The sequence below is a fragment of the Copadichromis virginalis genome, linkage group LG5, assembly GCF_057382275.1.
Source record: "Copadichromis virginalis isolate Kocher_CV1m ecotype Utaka linkage group LG5, C_Virginalis_male_GT1.1, whole genome shotgun sequence".
Lineage (NCBI taxonomy): Eukaryota > Metazoa > Chordata > Actinopteri > Cichliformes > Cichlidae > Copadichromis > Copadichromis virginalis.
In genome coordinates, this window is record NC_140622.1 from 26169011 (window position 1) to 26179785 (window position 10775).

General features: G+C 40.4%; 1 protein-coding gene across 1 annotated transcript in view; it reads right to left on the bottom strand.

The window, feature by feature from the left end:
* The window catches only part of sema3fa (sema domain, immunoglobulin domain (Ig), short basic domain, secreted, (semaphorin) 3Fa), a 47167-nt gene extending 45494 nt beyond the window's left edge, over positions 1-1673 (bottom strand). Inside the window, exon 1 of the mRNA XM_085457050.1 lies at positions 1355-1673. Coding sequence (XP_085313176.1) covers positions 1355-1558 — 204 coding nt within the window. The 5' untranslated portion in view covers positions 1559-1673. The remainder of the gene's footprint in view (positions 1-1354) is intronic.
* Positions 1674-10775: the final 9102 nt, after the last annotated feature.

Here is a 10775-nt window from a genome sequence, read left to right on the forward strand (position 1 = left end):
GAGCAAAGCCCTTTCAATTCACAAAACTCGTACAGTAACCAACTCGTAGTTACTAAAGTAATTTGGTTGTTTCCTTGCAATCAATGGTGCATTATGCAGCTACTTTTGCCTTCATTAAAGTCAGACCACACAGAACAGCAAGCAATGAGTGAGATACATGGCAAAAAATTGGATATGAATTAGTGTAGTTTTTTTTTCCTTTTTAAATTGGTTGCCTATCATATGGTGGAATCGCAACTTGATCGTTTCATTTTATTAAGCAGGGAATGGGCTGGAATCTCCTTCCAGCTGAAAATACCGCTGCCCGCCCCTAGCCACTCTCTGCAGATCTTTACTTTTCGAAACAGTGCAATGAAACGTGCGTATAAATAAACGTTTAAGAGTTTAAAACAGTAACTGTTAGTTTATAGCGAGAGCTTCGTTTCACCCGTTGTACACGGAGCTGCCCCCTCACGCCTGGCGCGCACCGGCAGTGCTCACAGACTAAATCACAAAGCGCATCAACATGCTGTTATCCGCCACAAAGAGAGCTGAAGATAATGTCCTCATAAAAGAATCTGAAGAGGTATCCGCGTGTGGATCAGGCGGCACAAATGCGCGTAACGCCAGCGCAAAAAGTCACGAGAAATGCCATCTGAAGCGCCAGATTTGGAAACAATAAAAAACAATTTTGGCGAAGGTGTTTTGCCGTAATTGTCTGCGCATGCCACAGATGTTGTAAACGCGGATCCGAGCATGAGGTCAAACTGTCAGTCAGGGTTTAAGATCAAGTTCCACATTAAGCCCCGAAGGCAGAACTCCAAAGCCGACCGTTAACCAAAATAAAGCCTGACTTGGCTTTTGAGTTATGAGGACACGAACATGAACCACGTGTCATTTATAACGTTAACGGGGATTTTAAGCGGTCAAAAAGAATCCGCTGAAAACTGCACATACGTTTCCTCTGAAGGTACGACATCACACGAAGTCAGAACTTTTAAGGTCTTTAAAAGAAACTCGCACTGGTGATTAAACACACGCTGCTCTTGGCTGTTGCAATATTTCAAAACAGTATTTCAGAGTATCGCTCATTAAAAACGACCTCCCACACGCGCCGGAGAGCCACACCAAAATATAAATATGCGCAAGCTTGTGCTAAACACGAAAATTTCTAATATTCAAGGAAAAATTATTTTACAGACATTTGAAATACATCTTCTATTTATTACAGATTCTATCTTGCACACACGGAGACATTCTTATTACTCGATTCCATTAAATGTGGCTTCCTATTGATTTAAGAGCGCATCTGTCAGAAAATAAATACTTAATTTAACTTGTCATGTAGCTGAAAAGCACTTAGATTATGACCTACCGTATGGTGACGTCCAGAGGATATTATGATATAGCTGGTCAGCACTGAAAACCATCCACAGATTGTTTGAGCTCCTCTGTCCGCAGGCAGGAGTATCAGTGTATCCGCCGCAGATCCCACACGATTATCCCAGAGCCAAATAAAGCTTGGGTTTAAATCAACTTGAAGCGGCCGCCTTAACTTGAAGTGATCTCTAAATCGCATTAACAGAATCTGTATTTTCCAGTCAAGAAGGTGACCAAGAAAGAATTGTTCCTGGTGCGTAGAAGGGAGGATCTTCAACCGTGCGCAGCGACGCTCAAGTGTGTAGTGCTGGGAAGCGGCTTTTGCAGGTGGATAAGCTGAGGTCTCCCGGCTGTGGACACACCCATGGGGGAGGGAACCTACCTTTAGCATCCGTGTGCGTCGTCCCTGCTCAAAATTGAAGAGAAAACGTCTCTGCTCTGCACCTTCATACACTCCAGGTGGCTACAAAGGTAAACTTACTCAAAAGAAAGCATGACGCCTGCAAGTTAGTGAGTTTTCATGTTACTTTCCACATTGCATAGAAGAGTTGTCGCGCACCCTCTGCTACAACTGTCACAACCACTAACTATAAGTAAGCCTCACAGAAGAATCAGTTTTTACCTTTAATGACTTGCATCAGGGAACATCTGCATTCCCACTGCCTGTAATAAACATATCACATTTTCCATATATTCAGAATCTTCTGGAATTTTAAGTGTTAATAGTAGAGCATGAATAATGCTGAGTTTTTATTCATGTTCACTCAGTGTTTTCATATCTGTAAGCATTTATCTGTGTGACAACAAGGCAAATTAAGTTAAAGTTTGTGGTAGATCAAAACAAAAACAAAAGTTCCTTTGAAGCTCTCACACTAGCTTAATAATTCTAATTCAACACCACAAGACTTGATTTCATAATAATAAACACATATAGAATCTAACACTGAATGCAGGGAACCCGTGATAATGTCTGAATGGGCTGTCCAAACTACAGCAATAATAGTCACACAGCTCTTTAGAGCTATAGTACTGCACATCCTGCGTGTCCAGTAGTCTTGTCCTGGCAGTGTCGTTGTATGGAATAGGACTTCCTCTTTTTGAATGCCCCATGAATCACTCACTAGCTTTTTTGACTCAGGCAGATAAGAAAGAAACAGAACAGCTGAGATGAGAGCATGCTCACGTTATTCACATGAGAAACTGTTTAAAAAATGGCCAGATGCAGATGAGGTAGATTTCCCCAAACACCTTGGCGACCTGACAGTGGATCCCTGGCTCTCGCCTCAGACAGGCATCAGATATTCATGGGCAAATGGAGCCTTAAATCTTTTAATCTCACTTGATCTCCCACCCTGATCACACCGGCTTATTTTGCTTCTTATTCAGTCAACACACAATGCAGCTGATGCCCAGTGTACATGCTTATTATTCCATAAATGCTACATGCAGTAGCTTAGGTTTCATGCAATGTTAGGGGATATTGCAATTGCTTGACAGAGCAGTTGTAGAATAGTACAGGAACATAGAGGGTATAAATGCCCATTCAGTCACAGCTCTAGACTTGGTTTGTCATTTGCTATGTGTTTGTTAACTTATTAATACGAATGAAGGATCATAAAATATTTCTGTAAAATGTGTGAAAAAAACAGTGACAATTGCATATTTATTATGTTACTTTGTCCTCAACTTTATGTTGCAGTAATTCCTTACATAAAAGCCACTAAAGTACCCTTTAGTTCCACAAAAAAAACCCCCTCAAAAAACTACACTGATTCTCTGGGTGAGATTTTTGAGTTTTCTGTCCTCTGAAAGATGTCTTGGAAAGACAATCACCGCATCAGGCTATGCAAAAGAGGCTTCATAGTGTGCCTCTTGGCTTTGATGCTCAAAGCAGAGAAAGGAGGAGTGCTCTGCATCAGCATTTGCCATTAGAAGTGTTAAATTTCCCCTGATATGTGCAAAAAGCTCTGAGAAACAATTACCCCCATACTCACGAGCTTGTGCGCATAGGGTGGGTGATACTGATACGTTTCAGTCCGTCTGAATCTTGTGCAATCTTGAAAGACCATCAGACTCTCGTTCTCATGGATATAACACAGTGAAGCACACAGCTTAACATGTACAGGTGGCTATTTGTGTTTGAAGGCTGGAGACACCAAATAAATAACAACTTTTATAGATATCTGGAAGAAAACTTCAACTCCCATAAGACCCACTATGAATAAATCAGTAGGAAAAAAAAAACTTTCTCTAAGGCTCACGTACAAGAAGTTCAAACGACCTCCAGTGAAATGTGTGTGGACCAGCCAAGTTTAATTGTGTCATTACTACTTTTGTCTTTTATTCCCAAATTGATCTACTATTTTTTCCTCTTTTTGCTCTTTCTTTTTGTCTTTACTCTTCTGTCCTAAAGCCAACAGCTGCATGTTGTTTCCTATATTTCTTTTTAATCAACAACATTATTCCCATCTTCAGGCCTCTGGTGGCCTCACCATCTGTCACTTGCGTGAGACTAGAAGAAAGCAATTATTGAACCCTGGCTTTGAGCAGCGCCTGCCTTCATGAAAAGTCCCTCATGCTTTCCAGTTCTTCATCCAGTTTTCTGTTGCAGCTATCTGAGGAGTAAAATGCGACAAAGTTGAAACCAAACATCAGCATTAGGTGCCAGACCGCAGAAGTGAAACACTTAGAGGGGTTTTCTGAAATGAGATGTTAAAAGTCTTTTGCTCAGCATGGGGAGAAACCAGGTTTAATAATGTGAATTTGAATACTGCACTGTGGGAAACTCTTAAGTTTTGTTACAGCTATTACATCACTTCACCTGTTGGCTGTTTTTTTTAATATCCCTGTTAAAGAACAATAACAGCAAACACTAATTTTGCCGCTCTTCACTCTGACACGGAGTTGAACACACACATCTATTTAAAAATGTTGTCATTTTCCTGGAGGACATGAAAGCAACACTGCATAGATTACTGCTATCACTCCTTCAGGGTTCTCTGAGCATTTTGTTTTTAATAACAAAACACTGTGCATTTATTTATCCACTGCAACATTATGATAAATAACAGGAAAAGAAACTGAAACTACACTAACATTTACAGTGGAGGTTTTAATGGAAACAGGTGCCCGTAGAGACTAGAAATCCAGACAGCATGAGAGCAGAGGTCATTTTCTAATATGAGTTTCATTATATTTACTGAATTCTTCCTCTAACCTTTTGCCACCAATGACTTCATCATTCCTGGAAAGTAATTATTAACAGGCTGCGACAACCTCAACCTCGGTCCTCTGGCTTTGGCAAATTAACAGCTGTTCATAACTGATGAGGTGAAGAAACAAGTGCAGCCCCGCACTGCTGTGCACATCTGCATTTACACCACACACACTCACACGTCTAAATGGCACAGACAGATGTGTGCCGCACATCCTCACACAACTGACCGTTAACCCTATGCTAGCAATACACACACGCGCAGCCGAAGATGCTGCGACACGGAGACTGGCCCATGGCACACTCCGAGGGACGCATCGATTGTGTAGAATTTAATGAGGGAACATGTACTCATCCCTCCACCTCACCGGGAGAGCTGTTACCTTTTGGTGTGATAAGATATTAAAAATTCACACTGTTTCTGTAGCGCTTTGACTGGTATGGCAGTATGCTCATTAGCATTTAAATAAGAAAAGGATAACACTGCACTTCGCAGAGTCATACCTCCTTCACAAACCTAGCAAACAGAGGAAAAACTTGAATCAACCCTGGAAACTTCGGCTGCTTTTAAACAGTTACATCCTGGGAATAGTTACTAAAGTTGTACGATTGTTTTGACGTAACTCCTCTAGACATTCACATTATGTTATGTTGCGGTAGTGTGTTGAAGAATGAGCTCATTCATGTCAATTTGTATTTAAACCCAGAAACATAAAACATCAGCAGTTCTAGATGTCTGTAAAAAGCACCGTTTCTCTTGACTGTGGAAAAGTAAAAGTGATTTAGTGGAATTAGGCCATTTTTCTGTTCATATACTTAGCAAAACAATAAGAAAAATGTAACTGAACCAAGCACTCAAATAAAAAAATGCTGACTCTGAGGTCAGTTTCTTGTTTTTGGAGTAGTTCCAGTTTTTTTTCTCTTGTTAATAGTAAAACCACATTGTGTGCTCTCTTAATAAATACAGCACTATTTGTCTATTATTCTTTAAGTGCACTCAGGCCGACAGGAAAGACATTCAGTCCCAGTTTCTAGATTTCCATTCAAACCACACACTACTTGTGAACCCAGACTAGAAAAATAACTCGTATTTACCCAATTTTTGTTGGCCTGGCATCATATTGACTTTAACAATTAAAGACGCAAGACAACGTAATGTTGCAACAATAGCCTCAGTGTAATGCTAACAAACACACAGCATTGCTTTTGCTTGCTAAGTGAATCTTTAATTAGATGTGTATGCTGTAATGTAAATTCTGTTTAAAATGTACTTTTTCTACAATTGCTCACATATGATGTGCCTGTTGAGCTGTATGCTAGAGATTAATGCTGCTCTTTTCTTCTTGCATATTCCCCCCATCCAGATCTCACTGTGCTTGGCTGATTGTCATTTTTCTGCTTGTAGTTGTTCCTCTGTCTTTTGTCAGAGAAGCTGACTATGACTCAGCTGGAGCTTTGTGGGGCTAAAAATGGGACAGCTGCCTTTTTTTAAAACGACACAAGTTTGTCTCATTGTATCTGGCTCATATGTCTTCTGCCTGGGAACACAGGGAGGAGGGCAGCTGTGGTGGAATGATTTGGTATGAATTAAAGCTGTTTCCTAACAGGCTCCACAGGGTCTGATCCTGCCCCTTGCTTTTCTGGTGAATTCACTAGACCACTATCGAGTGTGCATTATATCATCTCCCTCATTTTTGTTATTCTCAATAAAATATACTGCAAATAATAATAGTAGTTTTCTATTTAGCATGACGTCATGGATGAAGGTGACCCAGCCGTGCAACCTGTGGTTGTTTGGAGGGTGTCTGTGTATGTGTGGGTTGTAATAGTTTTCCCATGCAGTGTTTCTGGCTTGAGTTTCCTGAGAGTCTAGTCTGTCAGTCATTCTTCATCAGCATCTTACCGCAAGTCTCTGGCCAGAACAAGAGACTAAAATGACTTCTTTTTGTCCTACTTTACCCACTGTTGTCTGTGGTCTCGAATGGGGAATAGATAAAACTTAATTGCTACTGACATAGTCTAGTTTTAATTACCACAACACTAAATTGGATAAACAGAATAAAATGGATGGCTAATTGGTCAGATGAATGGATGGATGTTTTTTAATTACTTAAAGAGAAAAAAATTAATTGTGCAAATTTATTAATCCATTTCTTTCTTTTTGAAGTTTCTTTCAGCTACTCAGAGACGAAGACAAAACTAGGATGGAGGTCCTCATTTTTCTCATTCTCTATGCTGCCAAGCTAGCAGAGGGAAAAGGGGCAGTATGTAAAACTGGGATGGAGATCTATTATATAGCATACTATTCAATCTAGCAAAAAGCAAGCAGTTCAGCCTGTATTGGGGTCCAAATAAGGAAATAGGCCATGGAAACAGAGAAAAGAAATGAGAGCAAAGACAAAAATTACATTTATTTCCAACTACCATACGTATTTACTTATTTATTACACTTAATTGTATTCTTATCTATATATTCTTGGACTGTACTACGAAAGTTTCCTGTTTATCTTGTACTGGGCCTTTTGTAGCTCTTCAGTTCATCCACTATCTGAAACAAGCTAATTTATCTTTAATCCCCTTCCTTTTAAGCAAGCTTTCTTCTTATTGATTGCCCCTCGTAAACAGAAAGCTTCCACCAGAAGTTGGTGGTGCTGCTGGGCTCATAGATGGGTCTGTGTTCCTGGGTCTGGATTAACATTTAGAAATACTTTGTATCTAATATCAAAGTGAACCAAGTATATAAAAAAAGGAAACCATCTAACGTCAAGTGGCTCAGAATGATTTCCTGCTGTCTCATCATTTGCAGCTTTGACCACGATTAATATGACCATCTGCCACTTTAAGAGTAAATATGAAAATGAGGAAGAACATAATAGATCCCCTTTAGTAATGATTGAAAATAAAACGAATTTATTGCAAATTCATTTGTAGTTTTACTACAATATAACTTTAGCCCTAAATTAAAATCATCATGGTAATCCATACTTGCAACAGCATGGTACCATTGTTGCTTCTAACATGTTAGCATACTGATGACAGCATTAAGCTTAAAGCTCCACTGTGCATATACGGAGTCACGGAGCAGCTGGCATGGCTATCGACTCTTGTTTACAGCGTCTGACTAACAAGGACAGGCTCATACTGGTACAGGGTTGAAAGTTTGGATACAAATATATATATATATTTATGACGCTTGAATTTTTTGATCTCGCTTTTGCAATTACTCTACTCTGGACTATGCTGAGTCCCTTGTCCTTCACCCTTCCCTCACCCAACCCTCCCCATCTCATCCTCCTGTCATCACTCGCCCTGATGAGGCTGTGAAACAGGTGGCTCAAGAATTCAAAATGACATAGGAGAGAAGGGGACCAAACAGTTGTGTGTGTATGTGCATGTGTGCGTATATAAGGGAGAAATAGAGAAGGACTTTGCATGTGTATCTGTGTTCATGAAAGACAAGAAGAAAGTGAGATGCCAAGCAAACACAACAATAGCAAACAAAGCACTAATTTAGCTATTTCAGATTCTCCTCACTGCCTAAACTGAGAGCCTGTTGCCATGAGATACCTAAATTTAAAAAAAAAAATCAAACAAACAAACAAAAACCTTAATGAAATCCATCTTGATGAAAACCATAGACTCTAAAGTATCAGAGATGAATGGCTGGGGAAAAAAGCAAAAGATTAAATGATTTCCAGAAGACAAAGGCATTCGTGAGTCTGAATGTGCTACGATCAGTTGAAGCAGATATAGCGACTTGTGATGATAAGAGAAAATTTTTTCTGTCTAACACGAAGGTGCTGTTTGGTTACATGTAACAATGAGCTTACGTTTGTTTCAGCTCTGCAGAAGGAGAACAAATCTGTCTGGACATCTGTTCCCCAAACTGCCAGCACCAGTTGTGTTGGTAAAGATCCTGTAGTAAGTTGTCTGGAGACAGCATGAAAGATCAAGAGCATATTCTTAACTATGTTTTTTCTGCTAGGCTTAGTTAGCAATTTAATTAACTGGAAATGTTGCAGGGATGTCACAACTGTCAGGGGCTCCACATCCAATCCCAGAAGAAAGTCGCTCAGTCTTATCGCTTCTTATCGTGTCTGCTTTCCCATCAATGCCCCCTCCTCCTCACACTCAAATTACCAGTTTGTCTCACACATTTGACAAAAAAAAATTGTTTGCAGCACTGATGATGATGATTAGTCATTCATGTTCAAATTACAGCTGATTTTGCTTTCCTTACAGCTGTGGTTCATCTCATTTTTGGAGCAGTGCAGAAAGTCCAGTGCAAAACTGTACTCAGAAAAGAAAAACATTTAGTTTGGTAAAACCTAAAATATCATATCAGTTGCTTTATCAACATTAAACCTGAGCTTTACAACATGTTGACAGTTTTATGGTCTGCCACTGGGGATAGTGTCCAGCCTCAGACAGCTGCCAGTAATGGGCACATCTGGCTCTTGATTCTGCAAAAAGAAGCTGTTGTTCCAGTAGTTGCCAGCCAAAGAAAGCTAACCCCATTGTCTTCTCTGTGCAACCATGTCGGCCAGATAATTTGTCTCCGTGGTTGCAGATTTGTAATGAAATGGACGGAGGCTGTGTTTTCCGCAGTTTGTATGTATCTGTCATTTGTGGACTGTTGCTTCTAACCCAGACAGAGGAGACACATTTATTCAATTATTTTACACCACATGGATACCATCTTTTGAGCTGAGTGATAGTTGATGAATTGATGAATTATTGAGCAATACTGGATTTGCCAAAATCCCACACTCCATGTGTCTCTTCTCGTGCATGCATACTGCATATATTATTTCATTGTTTCTTTCTCAGTCTGAGTCCGAGGATTTTTCTTTGCAGTATGTGCTCCAGAGGTTGCACAACCGCCAAACTCCATGTGTTTCTGACACAAATGAACTGCCTAAGTCAGTTCATCCAGTGTGAACATGTTTCGGTATGTTATTAGCATAAAGTATGGTTGACAGATAATACTGCTGAATAGTAATTAATAATACTAAAGACAGATCTAGCAGTTACACAATGTGAACTGTTTTGTATCTCTAGTCTGTGTGATTTTGCAGTGGCTGTAAAGGCATAAAGATGCACTGCTTTATAAAGTTGACAAGCTCATTTTCAAATAAAACGAGATGTTACTGGAAACAACAGTGAACTTGAAAAGTGGATTGAAACACAGGCAGCTGACAGGCTGGTGCTGAGTTTGACAAGTTAATTCAGTTTTCGTTGGAGGTCTCAACATAGCTTCCTTTTCTAAAACATTTTCAGTACACACTCCTCCACACATTCACTTGTGCTCGTGCGCACGGGGAGACACATTGTACATAAAGCAGCAACACATGTAGACAGCAATCTGATTGGAACAGAGGAGGCGATCAGGCAGACAGCCTAGGGAGAGGTGGCGCCTGTCATGTGGAATGGATCTCATTAAAAGTATGCCCCAGGTCACACTTTGATGGACGGGGAGACGTCAGTCATCTGCCAGCCAGATTAGCTGAGACTGAAACCTCGTCCTCTCTCTCTGCCCCTTGAGAGCTCACAGCATACCAAGTGGGTCCGGCCAGGCTTACGTGCGCCCCCCCAGCCTCTGTCAAACCTCTCACCTCTGGGTTGCCAATCACAGAAACCCACAAGCACATCCAACTAAATTGTGAAGGAGAAAAACAAAACAAAACACCTGCTGTGTTAAAAGGCAGGTGCTTCCAGGCTGTTTCTTTTGCCTCTTGTTTGAGGCTGTGTGGCTGCCTCAAAGGCCGTGTCCCCTGCCCTGTACACATTTTTACTCAAAAGAGCCTGAATAATCCAAACAGTTTTCTTATGGTTGAACATGCCTTTGCCATTGAACTTGATAACATTCTCACATAGTGCACTCTTAAAATGTAAAGCGTGAGGAGTAATACTCCTTTACTAACAGGGACACAGATGTATACTGCTTATTATTAAATAAATCTACACTTCTATATGCGCTCCATTCTTGGGCTTCCTGCATGCACTCAGTTTCCTTTCCACTTGGAATATTGTGGATGTGTTTATAGGTATCCCTCAACCTAACTGCTAACCCGTTTCAGTTATTAGCACATCTATAGTTTCATAGGATTTGTGTGCTGGTCTTTTTTCATCATTCTGTATTACATCACTTTTTTCATGTTGGTTGTCAGCACTGTCACACAGGAGCTCATGGACACTGTAA